We start from the raw sequence: 24534 nt of genomic DNA on the forward strand, positions 1-24534 counted from the left end.
CTGAATCAGTGAAGAGACAAGAGAACCTGTCTGCAGTCCTGAGGGAAGTAAGAAGGAGCTTGGGACGTGGGTCTCTGGTGACAGCTAGGAGTACCAGAAGTGAAGATTTCCAGGGCACTCCCATAAGACAAACCTGTGCTTCAACAAGGTCAAAAGAAGCTTAACTAGGATGGAAAGAATAAAAGGGAAATTTGGCTAAAGGGTTTTAATGAGTGAGTGACTAAGTAACTAACTCAAATCTGATGCACCTATATGGAAAAAAATAAATTTATGGAAATTTTGATTTCCTAATGCAAGTCAATGGAATTTCCAAAGGGCCCCCCCCCCATAGTAAACTGGATCTAGGGTTTGAGCTGAGTTCTGATTATCCCTGGTCAAAGCTGTTTTGGGTTGGAATGAATTGGATAGGAAGGGGACTGTACACAGCACTAGCTACAGCATATCTAAATTTTCTAGAAAAAACTATGGGCTCAACACACTCTTAAAAGGACTAAAGTATTCACCAAAGCTATCTTAATTTCAATAATGTACTCACTGGTGAAACTACATAATACAATTGGGGGGGGTGACCCAGCCACCCATATTTAGTCACTACCAATATTGAGCTGCTTTGAAAATACAACATGTGACTGCTTACAATGGATAGGTATGAATATGCTGTATTTGATTATAGTTTATTTAAAAGACACTCTGAAATAAATGGGAGCACACCAGTATAAACCTGTAAGAGGAAAGATTAGCCAGGTCTAATGTGTTACAAGTCTGAAGAAACATGACTGTGATGATCCGGTCCTGCAGCTACAACTCCCATCAGCCCTAGCAAGAATGGCAAATGACCACGGATGAGGTAAGTCATCGTTCAGCAATATCTGGAGGACCAAGGTGTACTCCCACAAACTCTACAATTTATTCAGCGATTTGATACGTATTCAGATAACTGTTTTAATTCATACATATTCTGACTTTTCTGGTTGTTAATTGGTAGGATTCAAGTGAAATGGAAATGGAGGCTTCCATGATGGTTTCCCAATCAAACAGTTCTGAATGAGCTTGATTTTTGCAGCTCTGTCATAGAATCAAATGAATTTTCAGGCAGCAAGAGTGATGCATTATCTCAGGACCTGGAGCCTTTGATACTCAAACTCCACAGTACTTATTTATATATTTCCACTTTTGAAACACTTCCTATAAAACATCCTGAAATGATAAACAATATCAACAATAAATGACATTTTAAACAATTTCATCTATACACAATTAAAATACAGTGCACATACAGAGATATTATATACAGTGGTACCTTGGGTTACAGACACTTCAAGTTACAGATGCTTCAGGTTACAGACGCTTCAGGGTACAGACTCCACTAACCTAGAAATAGTACCTCGGGTTATGAACTTTGCTTCAGGATGAGAACAGAAATTGTGTTCCGACAGTGTGGGGGCAGAGGGAGGCCCCATTAGCTAAAGTGGTACCTCAGGTTAAGAACAGTTTCATGTTAAGAACAGACCTCCAGAATGAATTAAGTTCTTAACCCGAGGTACCACTGTGTTTGTTTGTTTGTGTGTGTGTGTGTGTGTGTGTGTGTGTGTGTGTATACACTCCACTTAAAATATCCACTTTTTTAAAAGTCTGATAGGGGTCTGTCCCTGAGAAATCAATGGGACTAGTTTATATTGACTTAAGAAAACTAGATAATAGGGTTTGTGAGTTCACTAATAGACATTTGGCCCTACATTTAACTACATCAATCTTCTACCCTTACAGTGGGTGATATTCAACCAAGTCATACTCAGGATATATCCACTCAATTACTGTTTGAAAGGATATGTCCTGAATATGACTAACATTGGTTATCACTCAGTATAGTTAATGATGAAGGTAATTATTATTGCCTCAAAAAAGTCAATATATAGGGTTTAAAACCCAGAATAAATATGTGGGGCGGGGGAGAAGAAATTATAGAGGTGAGATACTCCTCCTTCATCACACCTCTCCTCACCTACCTGCTTAATTAGGGTTTAAAACTGGAATTAAATGGTAGGGCTGTGAAAGGCCCCCAGTTGGGCCTCGACTGGTCTGGCCTAGATGGGGGCCTAATTGGGGTTACCAAATTGGGCCTCAAACTGAATTAGGGCTGGAAGACAAACCAGGAGACAGGACCAAAGGACAGCCAAAGATTCCAGGAACTCACCAGAGCTCAAGAAGACTTTCTTGCTTGAGCAAAACTTGAAATAGGAACACCTTTTATAGCTCTTTTCCCCCCGGGGGCTTACCTCCCTTGCAAATTTAGGATTCAGTCAGATTTTGATCACATGCTCAGTTTGCTGTTAACTGTACATTGGTATTTTCTTCAAGCACTGTAACAGCAGTTCCAGGCCAACCTTAATAATAATTTGTAAAGAATTTTTTTATTGGTTCTTCCCAATTTGCTGATTGAGAAAACTTCCTGTGTTTTGTTCAAACAGGCACATATTTACTCAATTTATTTAGCTTCAAAGCACCATATTCACCTCCCTAACCTGAAAAACTAGCTACTCCAGGTTTTCCCCTCATACGTTTTGCTTTTTAAAAAAATCAAATTTCTTATTTCAGTGGATATTTGTAGGTGCAGCACATAGTGAGTTTCAGTGCTCCTCTGTTACTTCCTTAACATACCACAGGGGTAGCGCCAAAATACATCCAGTGCAACATTATGTTACAAAATAATTGCATTTGTCCTTTATGGTTCTCTAGAGTCTAGTGGACCGTTGGCTGTCATACAGGAGACAATTCAATATATCCCATTTTCATACATTTCAGTGCCTTCAACTTATACATGAGCCCAATTTCAGCTTTCCAAATGACAAATGCTCATAATTTTGTGGTGAAAGATCCCTCATGATTTTGATATTTCACTGTCAGTTAGCTAGTGAGGGCCCCCCCCAACATCTTATGTATGATTTTTTTAAAGTTAATATCTCTCCCCTCACCCACCCACCCCACAAAAAAGTGCAAAGAGCAAATGTTCAGACTAATCTATATTGTAAGCTTGTGCTCTGTCAAGTTTGGCAAGTTCATAGTTCTTAGTCTAAATACTATGCTTGTTTTTCGGCTTCAATAATAAACAATTACTGCATACATGTATTAAACTCCCATTTTGTCAGACTTGGAAGTCAATCAAAGTCTTCTTCTGGTGGAATGTACCCTGTATCTATCCAATAGAAATATGAGCAGGACCACACAAAATGGTCCCACCCATTTCACGCTCCTTAAAATAAACCTTAACCACGAAAACTTGTCATTTCCTACTTATTAAAAATGAAACTTTCATACTATGTCATGTCATTTCCAGTTCATTTTATCTCTGCATCTGAGCCTTCGTTCACTCAACAAATGAATATTCAATGGACACAGATTCAACCAAATTAAGCAATTGTGCGAATTTTACCACAAACACTAAGAAAAAGAGAAAGAAGTGTTGCACCTAAAATTGCCCCAACCCTTACCGTCAAAGTTAAAATTTACTTCAGACATCATATCACAACTGTGAAAGGCAGATGGTTATTAAAGCCTTGCTTAACTGACTTTATTTTATTGGACCAACCTATGATTCAGAAGGAGGGGTCCTATTGACAGTAGCATCAGAAGTTGCAGATGTTCAACAGTCATACACTTTTACACAGATATAAACACCTAATAAAATGCAGGCTATAACTTATCCACATGTGCCTCCCTCCCTCTGTTGAATCATACCTTTCAATCTACAAAGCAAATTATTTCATCTCCTAAAAACAAACAGTACCTGCTCATATGCTCCAGCAACCAACCAACAACCTGCCCTACACAATCCACGTCCCTTTTCTTACTCCCAAGGGTGTGTATGTACCAATAGGTGCTGTGCCAGTAATACCAACAAGTGTTAGTGCTAATGCCCAGGGATGGGTTTACCCTGCTCTGTGCCAGTATCTGAGAGAGCTGTGAGTTTTCCTTTAAGCTAAGATCTCCTGGCTCATTGTCAGCAAGCCCATGCCAGCTGCACCAGCCAATGAAAGCTTATAGGAAAAATAAATTTGTCATAGGAAAAGTACAGAAATGTGATTGCTTTCATGCAGGACTACAGTCAAGAGATTGTTTGACTAAATTTTGCTAAGGCTGAAGGGGTAAAGGGGTGGGGGGGGCAGAAAAAACCTTGCCAAATTAGATTGCGGTCAATTAAAATGTAAGTGCCTGGACTTGCCCACAAGGAACAAAAATATTTTTTAAATACTGTAACAAAACCCAGTGATGCTGCTGGCTTAATTTTGTTGATAAATCCAAGCCATTGCAAAGCCATTTTGCTCCATCATCCCACCAAGGTGTAAAGATTGGCCAGAGAATGAGCAGCTGCAGAGTCTTCTTCCCCTCCCTTCTGGCTAGAAAGTTCCAGCTGTTAACTGCCCTGGGATGACAGAAGGGAAGAGATGGACACTCTGGTCTCTACCACCGGCCTGAAGAACAAGGGACCTGGGTACTAGTTTGTTTAATCATCTGAATGCATTGTAAGCACAGCCTTGGAGGTCATTAGATCAAAATATTTAATTATTTCACATAACCATTAAAAAAACACAAAAATGACGTGCCAAGGGAGGGTAATTTGAGAAGCACAGTTAAGAATGAATATGGAAGATATTGTGGAATCTTAAGGGAAGTGCCTGGTCTTAAGTTTATGAGCTTCAAAAAAAGCTCTGCCGACACAAATTGCATTAAAGGTGAAAGATCTTCCTGGGTAGAGCACATTATTTGAGGTTCTGCTTGCTTATGGTTGAACTTACTCCGTTTCATCCAAAATCCAACTGAAATTAATGAATAGCTTCGAAAGGGAAGAGGAAATGGAGTGAACTTAAAATATCCTCAGCCAAATGCCAGTGTTCCTGGAGTCTCCCATTATAAAGTGCTAATGACTTTAGGCCAGGGATGGGGAACCAGTTTTGTTGGACTCCAGTTCCCCTGGCCTGGTAGAATCCCTTTGGCTAACCCTACCATGGCAAAGTAATTGGAAAACTGAGGTACAACAGCATTTTTAAAAGGATATAAGCCCCCGTCTTTATTATTAAACTACTTCTAAGTAAGTGTAGATCAGCAATGATTCCAGTTGTTAATGGAGTGAGGAAATGTGAGAGCTTTCTTCAATGGCCAAGTTAACTCATTGTATCAGATGCAAAGAAAGACACAACAAACTTGCAAGAAATTCACAGCCATGTATTGATTACAGCATGGATTTGGGGTTAATCAAAACATATTGTGGTTTTACAGAGTCTTGAAGTTGGGTATGGCGAGTTGGGTATAATAATGGTTATATTATTATATTTGAATCTATAGTCAAAAAGGTATGATATGGATTCTTGTCTTTTTTCCTTTTTTCACTTTGGCTAATTCCTTTTGATATAGAATGCAAGCTTTTTTTTAATATTTAGTAGTTATTTTGTAATTGTAGTTCTGCAGATGTTCTGTTTAAACTCTGACTTCCCCTTTTTTTGAATTGTAATCAGGGTGGATAAAAATCTGATTTTTTAAAAGAGGAAGAGTAAAGAAAGAACTAAACTATGTAAATAACATTAGAGAGACCTGCATCAACTTCTATTGTCTTCTGGCTTTGTCACATTCGGTGTGAAGGGAGGAACACCCTGAATTAAGAAAGGATTTCCAAATGGAAGCTAGCAATAATAGGGCCATATACTGTGACAGCATAAAAAGACCAAAGTTGTTTTATTTGCCCATGAATATGCTACTTGGGTGGTAGAAGGTACTTGGCTTCCTCAATAACCTAGTGTATTAGCAACTTTGTAAAAATGGAAGATCCTAACGCCATATTTACTAAGACACCTAATCTACTCTGAAGAGGTGAAGAGATCAAGTGCATTTCTGTTAAATCTATTATACGTGTTCACCACGAAGCGCATGATGGCATTCGCTCCCCTATAGCTCTCTCAAGTATTTCCTTTTTAAAAAAGGAAATACAAGTGATGATGCATCATATTGCACAATATTGTAAAAACTGAAAACAAACTGATGTGCAAGTCAAAGGATTTTTAATTGCTATATTAAGAGGTATGGTTTTTTAAATAAGCACAGTATGCTATGTTCTGGAGTCATGGGACTGCAGCTGCCGAAATATGCCTAATATTCAGCATTTCATGCATTATTATTCCATCTGGACCTGTTACCATTTGAAATAGCTGCCTTCACTATTATTGTCACTGATGTTGCCAACTAATTCAAACGCTAGGGACTGTGTTCTAGATGCATAATACAAATACTTGAGATTCAGCTTATTTGATACATTAGTTCTTCTTTGTGTGTCCCCTAAATGAAAACATACTTATTTCAATGTTCACTTTACAGCACTCTGATTAAGGAATAATCCCAGCATCATAGCTACCAATATATAGCTGAATAAGTCATTTCATATACATTTGGGCAGCCGTGGCTCCAAGTTCACAATCTCATCTTCAATAAGCAAAGCACTTAAGTCCAGGATTTACCAGCACAGGTTCCTAATGCAGATTAAAGCCTAATCTTAAATCTCTGGCACTCTGGATTTTCTGAGATCCTGGTTTGTTTGAACATCCCTGCTCTATGGAGTTTTTAAGACTGGTCCTCTGGAAATGGATAAATATTTTAATGGGGAAAACAAATATGCTGACTCTTTATTTCATCCTACTAAAGAATCCACACAATCAGAAAGCTTTGAGGTCTTCACAAACATTTTTTTTACACTGAGCCAGAGTCAAAATGATGTTTTAATCAGTTCAAACGACATGCGATTTTCTAAGGTGGAAACTTGAGATGAGACGTCCACTGATTAGGATACATAATAGGACCTAGCTTTCACATACATGTTCCAAATCAGGGGTGGTCTCAGAGTGGCCTTCAATCTACTATGAGAAGCCCTCTACAAACAATCAGTTCAGATCTCTGGCAAGAGCAATCTGTTCTTCCTGTGGCAGCTTGCTGGGGAAGGAGAAAGAGGGAGGAGGAGGAGACCCTACCCATCACCTTCTGCCTCCCCACCACCAACATGTGGACCAAAACAGAGGACAGACCTCAACAGAATAAAAGGTTGGTCACCCATGTTCTTAAGTAACCATGGAAAGGAGACGAGGCACATGGCAAAATGTGGAAGCAAGAATCCTCATCAATACTTTAGGGAAGTCTGTCCTCAACCAAAAGTATTGACCCCAGAGTGAAGAACAAATCAGCTCTCTAGTATTCCATACTAGAAAGAAATACTGAGAAGACGACAAAGGAGACCCTCAATCAAATGACAAAGCACATGCGTCTCAATAGAATCTGGGTTTGGCACCTGCCTAAATCTGAACTGAATGAGGGAATCAGATCCAGATTCTCCTGTAGCATTAACTGTATGTGTCTGGAAATCCAGACATCTAAATATTTAAATTGGTGCTGCTGCCAATGCAAAGGATACTTAATAAAATGGTGCTAAAAAGAGACACAATCCTACCCCAGTTTACCACAATTGGTGGAATATATACATAGCATATACCAAACACGTACTAAAGCTAATTATTTTCTAACAAATTTGGGGATAATAATATATAGGTCAAAGTATATAGTAAGTCAATGTAGTATCTAAAAATAAGTTATACTCACTTAGCACACCCTGATTATTCCTAGAATTGGGACTTCATAGTCCTCTGGAGCTGTACTTTGTGTCTTTAACCTCCGCCAGGGAAAATAGTGCCTAATATCAACTGCACAAAATATCTAGGCAGGGTTGCACAATTGTTGTATGAAGACTCCTGCTTTGTGGTAAAGTGGAGTTTCATGGCCATTTGAGCTCTTCCAACAATGCAACATTTGTCTGAAAATGCTTTATTTTATGGGCTGGACTCCTGTGGCAGAAAGCAAAGATGGCAGTAACTATAGTTTTAAATGTTCAGGAGACTGAAGCTTGCTTCACAACTTCCAGTAACACAACTGTACAAGCAACACAACACTGCTTTGTAATTTAAAGTTTTATGTAGATCCAAATTACTCTAGCAAAATTTAAGCAACACACACACCCTTGTCATAGTTACCTTACTGAAGGGATGGGAAACCTTTGGCCCTACAGATGGTGTTGGACCCAAACTTCCAAAATTATTCACCTTTTTAGTCACACTAGCAGGAGCGGACGGGTGTTAGAATCCAAGAACACCTGGAGGGCCCAAAGTTCCCCAGCCCTGCCTTAGAGAGATGTGTATAAGTGCCGGCTCCAGGATTTGGGGCCCCCTAACACAAGGCATTCTTATGAACCTTCATCCTGGAAACAACGTGAAACACTAGGCTGGGGAAGTAGTGCAGTTAGGTAATTTCAGACTCTGGTTCTACAGCACACACACAGGTAATGTATATTAATTCAAAATGTGATAAGTCCGTCCTGAATCATTTGGAGGCTCTCCTGCTGATTCTTCTGTGTGGGACTCTTGACTTTTACTACAAAGGCCCCCCTTGAAGGAACTACTGCAAGCAAATGCTAAGGTGTAGTGATGGTCACTGATGTCTTAAAGTGGGATTAGACAAATGAAATAATTAGAATTTCTGGATGTGATAGATAAACAGAACCTTCAGATTAAAAGGCAGTAGGCAACCAAATCTCAGTTACTAGAGAGGCAATGGTGTGAGAGGCCTAATGCCTTCATGCCCTGGTCATGGCTTCCTAGAAACATCTGGCTGTATCAGACAGACCTTTGGTCTAATCCAGCAAGTCTCCTATGTTTCAGAAATAAGAATCTTATCCTTTACCTCTACAAAATCAAATAAAATTATATCCTCAGATTGCCTTCCTTCAAATCTCTATAAAATATTCTTAGAAGTAGCTCTGTATATGCTATGGGTAACCAGCACTTAAGAAAGTCTGGTCCTACAGGAGGCAGTAAGGCAAAGTTCATGAATTTATTCATCAGCTTCCCTGTACATTGAACAAAATTACATAATCACACTTTAAAAAGCCATTTACACTTGTGGAGGAGCCCAATGTAATAATGAAATTATACAATAAAATACACTAACAGATAATGATCAAATGAAGAAGCTTCTGAGATTTCCCCCCTTCTGTTTCTAGAAAGGAAAAGCAATACATTTCGTGGAATAAAATAAACAATAGTGAAGTTACATCCATGAGGATGTCTGCAGTGCACACACACACATCCAGGAACTAGACAGTGCAACAAGATTTTATGTCTTTATTTGAAAATTAAACAAAAATACAATGCTTTAGTACAAAATTGAGCTTTGTTTACCTGATTGAACGATACATCATGAAATCAATTGTTGTACACCTAGGAAATTTACCAATAGAACTTTCTTCCACTGGCGTATACACCTTGATTTGCCGCATATGAGTGTCTCTTCCATTTTGGTGATTGGCTAAAACAGCAATCTGAATCATAAAAGTGCGGATAGGTTTCTTATGAGTATCTGTTAAGGCTACGTGAATCCAACCACTGGGTTCCACTAATTCAAGTTGCTGGAGAAGAAAAGAAGAATAAAAAGGTAGAAATGGAATCAGATTAAATTATCACTTAGCATAAGCAATCAATTATTCAGTACAAAAGGAAGTGGACTGCAGTGGAAAATGAGAGTTGAGCATACATGATCGCACAGTCGTCTCACATTTGCTACATACACAGTCCAGCAAGGACCTTGAGAAGGAAAATGAAGGCCTGTAATGCTTTCTTTAATCATCTGCAAAACGCCACTTCTACATCTGAACAAGGAAGATACATACAGTGGAAGCTCGGGTTACGTATCGTCCTCCTTACAAACACTTCATAATGAGCTCCACTAACCCGGAAGTAGGTGCTCCTGGCAGTGAACTTTGCCCCAGGATGCGAGCGGAAGTCGCGCAGCAGCAGCAGGAGGCCCCATTAGCAAAAGCGCGCCTCAGGTTAAGAACAGTTTCGGGTTAAGAACAGAGATCCGGAACGAATTAAGTTCATAACCGGAGGTACCACTGTAGTTCTGCCAAAGGTAAAAGCGTTCATGGGGCAGGAGCTACCAACACTGAAAAGTTACGGCCATGTTAGGAAATATGTTTGCTAGACTTTTGTGAAGCATTTTTCTATCTTCTTAGCAAGACAGAAGAAAAGGTTGTCCCCTTCCCTCCCCCCCCCCCCATGCTGTACATCTTAAGTTTTTCTATTTTAACGGTTTGTGAAATTTCATGTCACTGGTGCAGTTAGCATATAAATCAGAATTTAGTGCTATGTGCATGAGTGGGAATGGACCTAAGCGAAGCCCCGAGCTTGTGTACTTGCACCTTCTCCCTCTCTCTCAGCCAGGAGGACTTCTGCTGCATTTAGTTTCACTTTCCATGAACAAATTCCGGTCAGTTTCAAAATGAGCCAGCTTCAAACCATGGGTTATTAAAACTGACTTGTTTAACTAACCTGAGGTTGTTTTAAACCACCGTCTATGTTTCATACATGATGAGAAAGCAAGGATTCATAGAAAGTAAAACTAAACATTGCAGAATCCTTCTCCTGGCCGTATAGGAGGAGGAGAGGAAGGGGTGCAAGAGCCAGAGCTTTTCTCAGACTCAGTCCAACTGATACACTTAGTGATAAACCATGGCTTAGTTGTTATGTGCAGAGAAGTTCACTGCCATGTACAAAACCATGAAGATTAATATCTCACAACAAGTTTAATTTCATGACCTGCAAAATTTAGACTCCTGTTATCTTATTCCAACCATCCATTCCTGACATGTTGCAACATGGATATGACAATGTACACAATTTAACTGTGTTAGAAGAGCACTGACAGAATATGGTGTGGAGTAAGGAACAAAGGGCAGAATCAAAACTTAGATTACTGGTTTCAGATATGAAACAGCTATTCCTTTATTTTTGGATTTACAAACTGAGGTCAGATATTTAATAAGCGAGGATAGAAATAAACGATTTTCAAAAAGTAATTAGATTTTTAGCATTAAAATTGGATTTCTTTTTTAAAATCGTATTAATTGCCCCTTTAAAATCCAAAATGTTACAGTATTATAACAACATTATTAGGTCAAACGAAATGCCAAAAAGTTGTGAGCAACATGGTTGTTTATAATTTCTGTGTGCTTTTGTTTAAAATGAGAGTCGGGTTCAAATCCCTACTCAGCCACTGAGTGACTTTGGGCTATTCATCCCTCAGCCTACTACAACAAAAGGTTATTGTGAGGGGTTTTGTTAAAATTAGTAAGCAAGGGGGGGACTATGTATTTTACTTTATGCTCCTTGGGAGGAAAGAACGGCTATAACCACAATAATAAAATAAAGTAAACATCCAGCTAATCCATTTTTTTAAGTGTTCATCATGATATAGTTTACCAAATGATACGAACAAAAAGTTCTCTGGGTGGTTCACAAATAAAACTTGCAAAAATAAATTCTTACCAGAATGAACACACACACGCACACGCGCGCACACACACACACACACACACACTTCAAGTTTGTCACTTCTAAACGCTGGGCTGAAAAGTCCTCTCAGTAGGCAATGATTTCTAGTAATTTATTGATGCACCGTATCTTGGCACTCAAACAAAAAATACCCCCCCGCCTGCCCCCCCCCAGTGAGTTTGCTGCACTTCCCTGAAGTGCACGTGCCTCCTCGTAATAGCTTTAAAGAAAGAATAACTTATCCTGAATTTTGCAGTCTCTGCCCCATGGCTCCCATGTACCACAACATAACTACAAGGAGTAGGTTTCAGCAGGCTGCTGTGCAATTCCAACACTGGAACTGTCAACACATGAAGTAGCAGATTTTGGGTGCCTGCCATCTCTTCGCTTAAGACAGAAGAGAACAAGTTAATAGCAATGATGCACCGGTTCCAGCTAGAAAGTGAAGCGTATCCAAGAGAAACTTCAGAAATTCCAAGTGAGTCAAAAGGAGGGACACCACAAGAGAAGCTTTACAAGAAATGCAGAAGGAACTCCAGTCAAAGAGCTCACTGTGAAGAGGCCGACTCGTTTGCCCTCGTGAAGCAACGACCACCTAGGGAGGTGACGGTGTGGCCACCATCCGTTACCTCCTGTAAATGGTCAAGACGTGGCTTACTTCAGCCCATTAGGTCAGAAGAGCTTTCTATTCACTCAAGAAGCTAAAACAGACATTCCTGGAGAGTCTACAGGAAGACAGTCCGGTTCCAAATAAATGCCAAATATGAAAAAAAAATATTTCAACAACAATTTTTGTAGAAGGAAACATATAGAAAAGGAAAGACCATCAAGATGGTGGAAATGACGAAATGCCATGGCAGGGAATCCTTGAACACAGTCCAATGAAGGCTCAGAGGAACAGTCTCTGCACCACACACAACCTCTTTCCTGCAGGATTAAACAAAATTGTGGACACCAACAGGTGTAGAAAAGATCACAATTTTGTATTTTGCCATGCGCTCACATAGTTGGAAGCAACTGTGCACTGTCTATTTAGCAAAAGTGACATGCGCGATATGGCCCTCAGAGACGTATTGAAGGAAACAATAGGTGAATGTGTCTTCTTCTTTTTAAAAAAAAATAAAATCTTATTTGACAGTGATCAGTAAACACAACAAAACTACAACCCACCTAGCCACCCACAAACATAATATTTTATTTGTGTGTTTCAATACATAATAGGTACTAGGCAACAGAAGTATGAAAAGTTACTTGAACCAAAGTAAGAATGTCCAACAAGCCATTAGTTGAAGGAGAGGCTTGTCTCTTCAGCAGTGGGAGCTGCTGCACTGAATGAACACAATAGAAACATGACTGTACAGTCATATAGTACCTCTCCTTCCATCACACACATCTGAATTCTACTTAGAGTGTATTGTAAATTTATGACAGGTCTACCACACTGTCAAATGCTGTCACTGTGACAAACGCTACCCATTCCTTGTTTCTGTCTGCTTCGTTTATCCATTGTCGCTGACAGGCTGGGGAAACATTTGATCTGTTTCCACTCACAAACCTTAATTCACTACTTGCATCACTTCGAAAATGGATCAATGGCTTGGAACTGAAGCAGGGTAAGGAATGAATGGCACACGGCCATAGTAACTGAAACAGAGCTTGGGACTTTTTTTTAAAGAAAAGGTGGGATATAAATGTTTTAAATAAAAAGAAAGAGGATACTTCTTGCTAGAGTTTTGCATGCAGAAAAGTCAACTGGACTACTGAGAAACTGTGTGGGACACTATAAAAGTCTGGAATCTCCTACTGACTTGTCTTCTGTCATCAGTAACTTTTGTATGTGCAAAGGGGGGAATTTTAAAGGTCCTTGGGCCCTCTTAAAATTTTAGAGCCCTGAAGAGTTCTAACTGAAAGTTGACCTCATTAGATTTATAAGAAAGCAAAAAAGACGTCACTTGGAGGTTATCCACAGTAGGAAAAGAACTGCAAGTTTCAGACATTCATACATGGCCACAAATAAAAGGAAGTTCAATCAAATGCATCATGACTTGCACAACCCTTACTTTGGGTTTGTCATTTACTAGGACTAGCACTGCAATAAACATTCCTTGACTATAGAAAAACAGCAACACAGACCAATGCTAGCTAATTCATGACACACTTTGCACACAGAACAGTAAAGATTTATCTGCTTGTAGAATATTGTTAAAGATAATTGTCATGGCAACGTACAAGAAACAGAATTTGGACATCTACAGCATACCTGCTGTCTGTTTGTGGTACTTCAGATGTCTTGCAGATGACTTGCTCAGATGCACAGACTGAGCTATGTGGCATTGGTCGTATCTGATATAACTCAGAGCAAACTTAAACCAGCACCCAAGCCTAAAGTGGGGATTGCAGCTGAAAAGCTTATTCCCTGTCTGCTCTGGTTTAAAAAGAACAATACACTTGCCTGAGTATAAATGGAGAAGGTGCTTTGCTAAGGTCCCCAGTCTCTGTGACATACATAAGCAAGCTTAAACTGGAACTACTTATGCAGTATAATTCAACTGTAGGCTATTTAAAATAGTACATCTTGCAGGGGGCACTTCAGGGACCTCACAAAGCAGTTATGAAATAGTTTTCTTGAAATCTCAGCATCACGATCAGGCAGCTCAATACAGATCTTCTTTGGAGTGTGAAAAATGACCACATAGTACTGAATGCACTGGCTTAGGATGGGATCAACATATGCCCAGGAGGTGAAAGCACAAAAAGCAATTGGCTAAACATTAGACAATACCTCATACAGTGACTTAACTTATTTACACTGCAAATGATACAACTCTGAACATGATTGCCACATTGGATTGGTTTAAGAATGACAACACGTCCAGTCTACTGGTTTTATGCTCTTTTAGCCAAGGTTTGCAGACAAGCTCCTTCCCTAAGGACAAAAGAATTATCTAAACAAGCATTTTTGATAGCTTACAGATTTCCTAACCTAGTACATTAGGCTTCAATTTATGGGTCTCACTCTTAACTAAAGTGGGTTGCAGCAGTAGCATCATTCCTATTTTGACATAAAAGCGGGGGGGGGCAGAAAGGCATAGACTAGATGCAAAGGGGCAGAGAACTGCTTCTTGGGCAAAAGAGGGAATTCTGGTAGGTGTGATATTTTGATCACAGGGCCCAAAATTTCCTCTTCTGCACTCAGCTCAAAAAATCAAAAGTGGTTCCCAGCATCGTGGGTTGAGGTTATAGGTAAATCCCAGAAGCATGCTCACAGTACGTATTGCTCATCTTCTCTTTACTACTTTTTTAAATTGACAAGTAGCAAACCAGGACAGTTTTTCTCTATTTGCTTTACACAGGTTACACATTAACAAACTGCAACTGATGTCACTGTGGTTACATCAATGCAAGCCACTTGGCACATTAACACAGATGCGTCTATCTACAGAACTGGGATGCTTTTGTGATAACACTGCTTAGACTGCAAGCAGCCTCCACTTGGTTTTCCCCCCATTCCCCCTCTCAGTGTGGCCCCCACCTCACATTCCAGGCCTTCCCCAAGCGTCTCCTAACCCTCAGGACAGACTTTTCGTGGCATGCAAAAGGCTGCAATGAGAAGGAAGGAGCAGAGAAATGCCCTTGGGCAAGTGCTCTTCTGCAAACGCTGCACTGGATACAATTCACAGTGTTTTGTTTTGCCATAGTGAGAAGTTTTTTAATAAAAAAAGAAAAAAGTGCATGCCAAAATGTTGAGGGGGAAAATAATTAGTTATTTCCTAGCAGTGGTTTGGGGTTTTGTTTTGTTTTTTGCACCATATCCCCATACAGACACAAGACTGTTGGAAAATAATTTTGCTTCACTTCAACTCTCTGCTAATTCAATTTGCCCTGTTTTTATCATATATAATGGAAAGAGACTATGAACGTGCAAAAAGAAAGTTCATAATTTACTTTGAAAATTGTTTGTTATGTCTAGACAGATTTCCTGAGTATGAATAAAATGAGTAATCTATATATATAAAAAAATAAACTAAGCAATGGAATTAAAGTAATTTTGCATCTGCACAACTGAACAGAAATATGCTAAAGGGCTACAGAATATAAGAAGACCAAGAATGCCACACTGGACCAGTATCTTACATCCTTTGTAGGGTTTGCATCATACAAGCTTCCAATTCCATGTTAATGTTAGTTAGAAGAACAACTACACTACTGAGGTGCGCTGCTCACTCAGACATCTTTGGTATTCAAACGAAGGTAAAAAAAACGTATCAAGCAAGCTGCATACTAAATGCTCAGCAGAGGTGCTGCCAGAATTTGACTTTCACTCAGTTCACTTCCATGCTTCAAGAGGAAATATAATCAGACAAACCCTTGGGGGTAGTGGGTTATTCTCGCCTCCACATCAGAGCCTGGACCACAGATTTTAGGGGGGGGGGGGACAGGATGCTCCATTAGAGTTTTTCCTATTCCAGATCTTTTCCCGGACAAGTGAACAGAGGTAAAAGTACAGTGGTACCTCGTGTTAAGTACTTAATTCGTTCCAGAGGTCCGTACTTAACCTGAAACTGTTCTTAACCTGAAGCACCACTTTAGCTAATGGGGCCTCCTGCTGCTGCCGCACCGCCGGAGCACGATTTCTGTTCTCATCCTGAAGCAAAGTACTTAACCTGAAGCACCATTTCTGGGTTAGCGGAGTCTGTAACCTGAAGCGTATGTAATCCAAGGTACCACTGTATTCAGCTTTACTAGTAGAGAATGAGGAAGTGGACTGCAATAAAAAACCATGTGGCAAATTCGATGATCAACTCTGCCAGTGGGGGGGGGGGGGAGGAATCACTTTTCAGGGAATAAAGAACACAGGTTTCAAGAGCTGATATCAGTATTTGAGTAATGCTGTGATATATATAAAGTTTTGTGGTACCAGTTGTGATGGCAATCATTTGCGGGGGGTGGCAGCAGAACTCTTATTACAGCAATACATTCAAATGAGTTTGTTTATTTCAACTGCATTTTAAAGATGGTGCAACAAGCATATTAACTATGCTACAGCTTCATGCAACAATCACCCTCACTAGTTCTTGCTGACTTTGAGGGTTGCATCATTTCAATAATGGCAGATAAATGTTTCTGCAGTGATGTACAACTGGCCATCACGTACGAACAAAGGCAAGCAAGCCAGATTTCAAAAACTAAAAATAGATTATATATTCCAAGCAGTACCCCCTCCCCCAAAAAACCTTTTCCAGTGCTTGCAGTTTTTGCATTTGTGACTATCTACATTTCCCCCCCTCCTTTTTCATTTATGGTTTACCTGAGAGGTAAGTTACAAACTGCCAATGCATCGCTTGAACTCTGCAAATCAGCTTTCAAAATTATGATGAAGATGCTGAAAACTCTGTGTGTTGGGGGGTGGGAATTAATTAAAAAGCCAAACAGAAAAAGCAAGCATCAACGGGAGCTTTTTATCTTGGAAACGATGTGCACATTGCATCTGACCAAATACGGAATACAGCTGATCTAAACATTCTAACACTAGGAGTATCTGCGCAATCATTTTGTTGTTAAGGTACTGTACAGCCAAGTTATACTTAATCTAAAATGAAATCCAAGTTTAAGATCTTCAATGGTTATATGTCAATATTTAAAGCTATCATTTCCCCTGCTACCACACACATATACATGCAAACACTCCTTCAATGTTTTTTTCTTTCAAGGCAGAAAAATCAAATACAGGATAGAAGAGCATCTGGTGTTGTGTGTGTGTGTGTGTGTGTGTGTGTGTGTGTGTGTGTGTGTTTGACGCAACACTTATTTACTTTATCCAGCTCCCTCACCACCGTTGGTTTCTTTTCTTTTTTGATGTAGTAATGATCATCTGCGAAATCCATCTAGTGAGCCTACCAAAGCAAACTGAACAATATTCGCTACAACCTTTAAAACACAAGGGCCAAAAAAAACCTCTCAGTACACTCTCCAATATTCCAAAGAGAACTTTGAAGGGGGGAAAATGTGTGTGAACAGCAGACATTGATGTTCACACAAGCACACTGCATACAACTCAGCAGGCGGTATTTCTGTTTTTATTGGATTAAGCCCTGGCACAATGGAGTTTCAATGCCATAACTGCTTATTTCACTGTGTGCCAGCCTTGAAAACAGGTAAAGAGAAAATAAAGCCAGGCACATAAAAGAGAGAAAGCTGCACCCCCATCTATTTTTTTAAAGAGAGAGTCACAAAATAGAACGTTCTTAATTCTTCATTTCAAACTATATAATTTATAACCATGACACGAATAGGGAAGAAGCACAAAGGAGAAAATACAGAAACATAACTTTCCCAAGGTTCAGTTTGCAAGGACCTCACACAAAGTTTTTTTTTTGTTGGTTTTCTTTTGCTTGCGACTCTTACTAGAAACAGTATTATTTGCTAAAAATGCAAAAGCTGCCAAAAGCTATGGTCCATCTAAAGCAAACATGTTTAAGATGGAAACGGAGAGCCAGCACTGAAGAAAGGCAGAATAGAGTATACAAAATTTCTGTAAGGTTGCAGATGAGGTTGTTCTGTGCTGTTGCAAAGCTGAGCAAGTGTAACTGTAAACAGATTGTGTTCACAGATTGAGGATTTGAATTATATAAAATACATTAAGACAGTAAGAAAAGTAATCACATTTCAAGCTTTCTAATTAAACTACTTCCACCCCCCCCCTTCCCCATCAAGTTATTGGGAATTCAACGCTAGTCTTGGTTCACATGCTAGAACAATGGGAAAATTTTCCGAATGGTTGAACGCTAACCCTGACAAGTGTGGAGAGCCAACTACAATACATTATATGGTAGCATAACCTGCCACCCACGATGCTGAGAGAACAGCTTTCAAACACATGCACTGAGCTGTAAAACCACAAAATCCCTTATTACATATTGTCTCTCTTACTTTAGGTGAAACATACCATCATTTCCCCCTCATTACAAATCTAAGGGACTTTTTTTTTTTTTTAAGCCACCATCTGTAAGCTAGCTTTCCAGTCAACTAAACTATCATTTTAGATATCAGGTGCAATTTTGATCATTGCTTTTTAAAAGAAGACAATCATCTCCCTGTGGCTTATAATGAATCCAAGCATGTCATCTTTTGAGGTTCTCGGAACTTATTTTTACAGCTATATTTTATTTAAAAATAGTTGTCTCCTGCTGTTCTTTTCCAAACCGAAGCAGTTTCTTTCCATGTGACATTTCACATCATTTAAGCAGACAAAATTATGTACTGGAGACTGTATTTTTGAGTACTTCTTTCTGAGAGGAAATAATGCATTATGCTTTTCCCCATCCCCCATTTTTTTATAGTTTAAATAAAATCTTCTCATCACTGCTGTAACAGATTTAAAAGATGGACCACAGTGACATTTTATGTTTTAAAAACAGGAGCAGTCCATTTGCTGCAGTTGCTTTCTACCAGGACACAATGCTGATAGATTCACAGGAACATGCTCTTGAATATCCAGATGTACTGTTCTGTATATTGGCTCACTAATGCAAAAATCAGACATCACTACATAATGACAAACATACTCCACCCTCATTACAACACAGTGTGGTTGGAAGCCAAACATTCTTGCCTTTTCATCAGAAAAATAGGAGTTTACAACAAAAGCAAGGAAAGAAGACCAAAGGAAGATGGAGAAGTATGTATACTAGCTAACTTAACAACTGCTTGGAAATCCAGCTCTAAGTGAAAAAACCAAGTTTTAAAGTTTTTTTTTAACACACACATGCCTATCAAAACAGCAAAACTCATTGAAATATTTAGCATGCTCACATTCAGTACATGATTTTCCAACCCTCTCCAATGACTGAATCATAGCATTCCAAGGTTCTTAGAGGATACTCCAATTTCTTATGGAATTTCTTCACTTACAATTTTGTTGGCAGGGGAAATTTTGTTTGCAAGTGTTTCTATTATATAGTGACAAGAACTAGCAATGAGCTTGCAGCACGCTGAACCTAGAAGTGATCCCAAAAGTCACAAAAGGGAATGGAGCAAGGTGGGACAGAACAAGGTGTTTGCAGGCTTCTCCAAAAGGGTGTTCCAATTATATGGGATTTAACGTAAGCATGTGGTGCCTCAGAACCTAATCCCCATGTAAATGGAGAGTTGCCTGTATGTCTTTTGCTTTGTAGACTATGAGCACGAACAATAAAGGACCTCTCATGTACACCTAAAAAAGTCCAATCCATTATTAAGCTTGGGAATTTTACATTGTAACCCATCAGGATTGCAACGATGTGATTTGGGGATATATAGGCACAGAAACTACTTTGGTTGCTCTGTCGGGAGGGAGACAGAGGAAATGTGTTCCTGTTAATTCTTCTCAACCTGTCAGCGGCTACCAATAGCATTGTCCATGGCATCCTTCTGGAGCAGCTGTCTGAGTTAGTGGTGGGTAGCACTGCTTTACAGTGGTTCCAGTCCTGCTTGGATGGTCATCTCCAGAGGGTGATGCTTGGGGAGTGCTCTTCGGCCCTGTGGAGCCTTCAGTGTGGGGTTCCTCAGGGTTTTGTTTTATCCCCAATGCTGTTTAACATCTACATAAAACTGCTCAGTGGGGTTATCCAGAGCTTTGGAGTATGTTTTCAATAATGCTGATGACACACACCTCTACTTCTACTTTACATCTGCAGGTGTGGCAGTGAATGTGCTGGACTGCTGTCTTGCCTCGGTAATGAACTGGATGAGAGCCAACAATCCAAAGAAGACTGATTATTCATTATTATTATTTATTGAATGTGTATATTGCCCTTCATCCAAAGATCACAGGGCGGTTCACAACATAAAAATACAAAATGAGAACACAAAATACACAACAAACAAAACAAACAAAACAATAACACCCCTCACACAAACACATTTCAATCAGACAAAAACCTGGTTATAGAGAAACGTTTTCTCCTAAAGCTATGTAGTGAAGGTGTCAAGTGAGGCTCTCTGGGGAGAGCATTCTATAAACAGGGAGCCACCGCAGAAAAGGCCAACTCTCATGTTGCGACCCTCCAGACTGCTCATGGAGGAGGCACATGGAGAAGGGCATCAGATGATGATCACAGGGTCCCGGTTGTTTCAAATGGGGAGAGGCAAACTGAGGCACGGTTAGTGGGAGGTTCTCTAGACAGGATGGATGGAAGGTTGCCTGCTCTTGATGGGGTCACACACGCTCTGAAGGAGCGGGTACGTAGCTTGGGTGTACTCCTGGATCCATTGCTGTCGCATCTAGACAGGGATAGCTTAACTTCTTTTGTCAATGCTCTGATAACCTCTAGATTAGATTAGTGCAATGAGTTATACATGCGGCTGTGAAATGTTATTTGAGGTGCTGCCTCTGAAGACAATTTGGAAACTTCAGCTGGTGCAGAATTTGGATCCTGGATTTGACCTGTAAAGCTTAAATGGCTCCGGACCACAGTACCTCAAGGACTGCCTCTCCCCATATGAACTGACCTGGACCCTTTTAAATGTGTGTGTTGCAAGGAGAGGATTATTGGTTTTTGTTGTTGTTATGGTTATTGTCGTTGTCGCTGCTGCTGCTGTTATGATAGACATTGTGTGTTTTCATTTTGTACTTTTATGCTTAAACCACCCTATGATCTTTGGGTAAAGGGAGGTATATAACTTAAATAAATGAATGAATAATAGTAACAACTTTCCAAAACAGCTTGTAACAAGGAGAAGGGAGTAGCAATGTTGTTATTATAAAAGTAGATGTCAAAAGCCATCTGGGCACATTTAATTAGTTGCTGTTCTTTGGAACCATCCATATACATCATGTATGTACACTTTCATTTTTACAGGAATTATGTGTTCCACAGTGCCCAGTCCCTGGGAATGTAGCCATGATTAAAAGCAGCTTTCCCCAACCTGCTGCCCTGAAGATGTTATGGACTACAACCTCCATCATCCCTGACAAATGGCCATGCTGGCTTGGGCTGCTGGGAGCGGAAGAATCAAGCGTCCAAATAGACACTTGTCACTCAACAAACAGGCACCATTAAAATTATTCACAAATTCTAATGCAATAAAACAATATATACACATGGAAAAGTCCTCAGCGTGTGATCATTGACTAACAGCCGCCATCCAGTTTAGAGAAGCTGCTCATCGGCTTATGAAGCAGCAAATATTCCAGGGTGATAAATAGGGTAGCAACATGTCCTTCTGGCTATCACATCTTCCGAGGCTGGGGAAAGCATACCATGGTGCTATTTCTGTTTTTTTATGTTACTGATGGTAAACTGAGATCTGTTTTCTTAGCTTCACTGATGTTTTATTGTGCGTCTATTGAATTATTGTATCCCGCCTATATATCTTCAGATCAACAGAAGGATATGAATACCTCAAATAAATAAATATCCAGCCACCTGCTTGTGCAAACAGGTCCTGCTTTTGGACTTCCCATGCTGACTGACCACTGCGAGAACAGAGAGGCTGTGGCCTGCTCCAACAAGCTCCTCTTAAGTTCTCTTTGTCCTTTAACACTACCATATACTAGCTGGTCCAGTTTTAAAGGCATAGCTTAGTTATTTGGAATAATGTACTGGCAGAGGGCAAGGGCCATGACTGAGTAGACCAGGGGATCAGAAGAAGAAAATGTGGAGTTGCCTCCCAGTCGCTGATGAAACATCAGTACTTAACTAAGGAAACAGCAAGATGCAGAATGCTGCAAAATATGAGAAATATCTATGTGTTTTGGATCCTCACAAGAGAGCATATCACACAGGAGGGGCAGAGTAACCCACCCCGCCCAATTAAGTGATCAATTTGCTTTGGGGGGCTCTTTTAGGTATATGGCCTCATATATACACGTATATAGACTACTAAACTAATGTTAGCTATGTGAGCCCTTAGTATAGTCTGGGCTATACATCTATATAAATAAATAAAACTGGAAGAAGCCCCACTGAATCCCAACACTTCATGACTTTAAAATTAAATTGGCATGTCTTATAAAAAAATCCAACTTCTATGCACCAATGATATGGTAAGAAGATATATGGAGACAGAGGCAGAATAAATGGGCTATAGCCCAGCCTTTGGTATGGTTGTTTGCTTTAACCCAGTCCATACAATGCATTTATGATAGGTCTTTCAGCCTGAATTGTTGGGTCTGTCCACAGTTTACACGCAGGCCCAGTTCACAGGCAACACCAAACTATGGTTTAGCACTACTTGGGCAAGGCCTCCACAAACCTAAGTAAAGCACTGGGCTTATATGCTCCATCCTCCGCTCTTGCTATGCAGCAGGATGAGAACGTCAGCAGAGTTTAGTTTTGCTTTCAACAAATCTCAGATTAGTGTTACATATGAACCAGGGATCCTGGTATAAAACAATGGTTAATTAAGCAACCAGCTTCATAAGTGGTGGCTTTAAATTGACTTGTTTGAAAACTGACCACACTTCGCTTTAAACCTAGATTAAACCTAGATTTTTGTTTCAGACATAACACTATGCCAAGATTTCTTTATAAAGTATGGCATGGTGTGGCACTGCTGCTCCCCTGACCTCTGCCTAGTTGAGCTGCTGCTGCTTTCTAGGAGGCAGAGGGGTAGCAAGGGATAAACGCAACAGCAGAGCTAATCCAGTTCTAGTGCCAGTGTGTTTCCATTGTGCCAGTTTCTCTACCCACCCTTTGCCTCCCTGTAACATGATCAACTCTCTGTAACATGACCAATGGTCTTATTCAACATCTTTATCAACGACTTGGATGATGGACTCAAGGGCATCCTGATCAAATTTGCAGATGACACCAAACTGGGAGGGGTGGCTAACACCCCAGAGGACAGGATCACACTTCAGAACGACCTTGACAGATTAGAGAAAGCGTGTTCTCCTTCATGGAGAGCACGTGTTGCGGTGGGGGCCGCCAGGACACTCCAAAGTTGGGGGCGGGCTAACCGATCGTTGGCCACTGATGCGATTGGGGCTTCCCTTGTTGTTGGGAAGAAATTAATGTTGCCATTTATTGATTGACAGCCAGAAATGCTAAAAATCCTTGCACGAGGCTAGGATTTCCTCTTTGCGCCCATGCAGCGGATTGCCCGTCCCTCCCTCCCTAGAATAGGGTTGTTCGCTTTGACCTTGCTATGCCTGTCATGGGGTCGTCTGCTTTGGAGCGGGGGCCTGGTAGGAATTTTGTCCATCTGGCTGATTGGCTGGGGCCATTTGGTTTTTGCCTACTGCGTAGCAAATCGTCACAACTTGTAAGGTTGCGGTTAGGCATTGGTTTATGGTTTGGTTGGTTGAGGGGCAGTGGTTGAGTGCCTGCCCTTGGTAGGTTGAGTGCCTGCCCCTCTAATGCTGCTGCTGCAAGGGATTCCGTTAAAGGAATTGGGGGCTAACTATTGCTTGTCCACTCTGTCAAGGGGGCTCGGGCCATAGCAATGAGCTCCTGGTTGCATTTGGGGTGAGGGCAGGTTCCCTGCTCCGCGTAACCCCCAAGTGTATTCCCCCATTCTGACTTTCGCATCGTGCGGAATGTCAGTCTGTCCCCCATGGTGGGGGCAGATAGTCGCAACCAATGCCTAAGCAACCACTCACAAATTTGTATTTTAATAAAGTTGTGGCCAAAATTATGCCAAAAACCTTAAACAAAAATTCTGTGTGATGTGTGAGTTATTGGGGTGGACCTGGGGACCTCGACACGCAACTGGGCCAAAACAAACAAGATGAACTTTAACAGGGAGAAATGTAAAGTATTGCACTTGGGCAAAAAAAATGAGAGGCGCAAATACAAGATGGGGGACACCTGGCTTGAGAGCAGTACATGTGAAAAGGATCTAGGATTTTTGGTTGACCACAAACTTGACATGAGCCAACAGTGTGACGCGGCAGCTAAAAAAGCCAATGCAATTCTGGGCTGCATCAATAGGAGTATAGCATCTAGATCAAGGGAAGTAATAGTGCCACTGTATTCTGCTCTGGTCAGACCTCACCTGGAGTACTGTGTCCAGTTCTGGGCACCACAGTTCAAGAAGGACACTGACAAACTGGAACGTGTCCAGAGGAGGGCAACCAAAATGGTCAAAGGCCTGGAAACGATGCCTTATGAGGAACGGCTAAGGGAGCTGGGCATGT

The 24534-nt window shown here is 40.4% G+C and overlaps 1 protein-coding gene across 6 annotated transcripts in view; it reads right to left on the minus strand.

Moving 5' to 3' along the window:
* ANAPC10 (anaphase promoting complex subunit 10) overlaps positions 1–24534 on the minus strand; it is a 59419-nt gene that overhangs the window by 22307 nt on the left and 12578 nt on the right. For 3 of the 6 annotated variants that reach the window (XM_028744142.2, XM_028744143.2, XM_077934068.1), the window contains exon 5: positions 9193–9490. The exons of 2 other annotated variants lie outside the window; for them this stretch is intronic. In XM_028744142.2, the coding sequence (XP_028599975.1) occupies positions 9260–9490 (231 nt within the window). In that variant the 3' untranslated portion in view covers positions 9193–9259. Of the gene's footprint in view, positions 1–9192; positions 9491–16755; positions 16807–24534 lie in introns of those variants that run through there. One more of the 6 variants, XM_077934069.1, reaches the window with a different exon arrangement.

Source organism: Podarcis muralis, chromosome 9, assembly GCF_964188315.1.
Source record: "Podarcis muralis chromosome 9, rPodMur119.hap1.1, whole genome shotgun sequence".
Lineage (NCBI taxonomy): Eukaryota > Metazoa > Chordata > Lepidosauria > Squamata > Lacertidae > Podarcis > Podarcis muralis.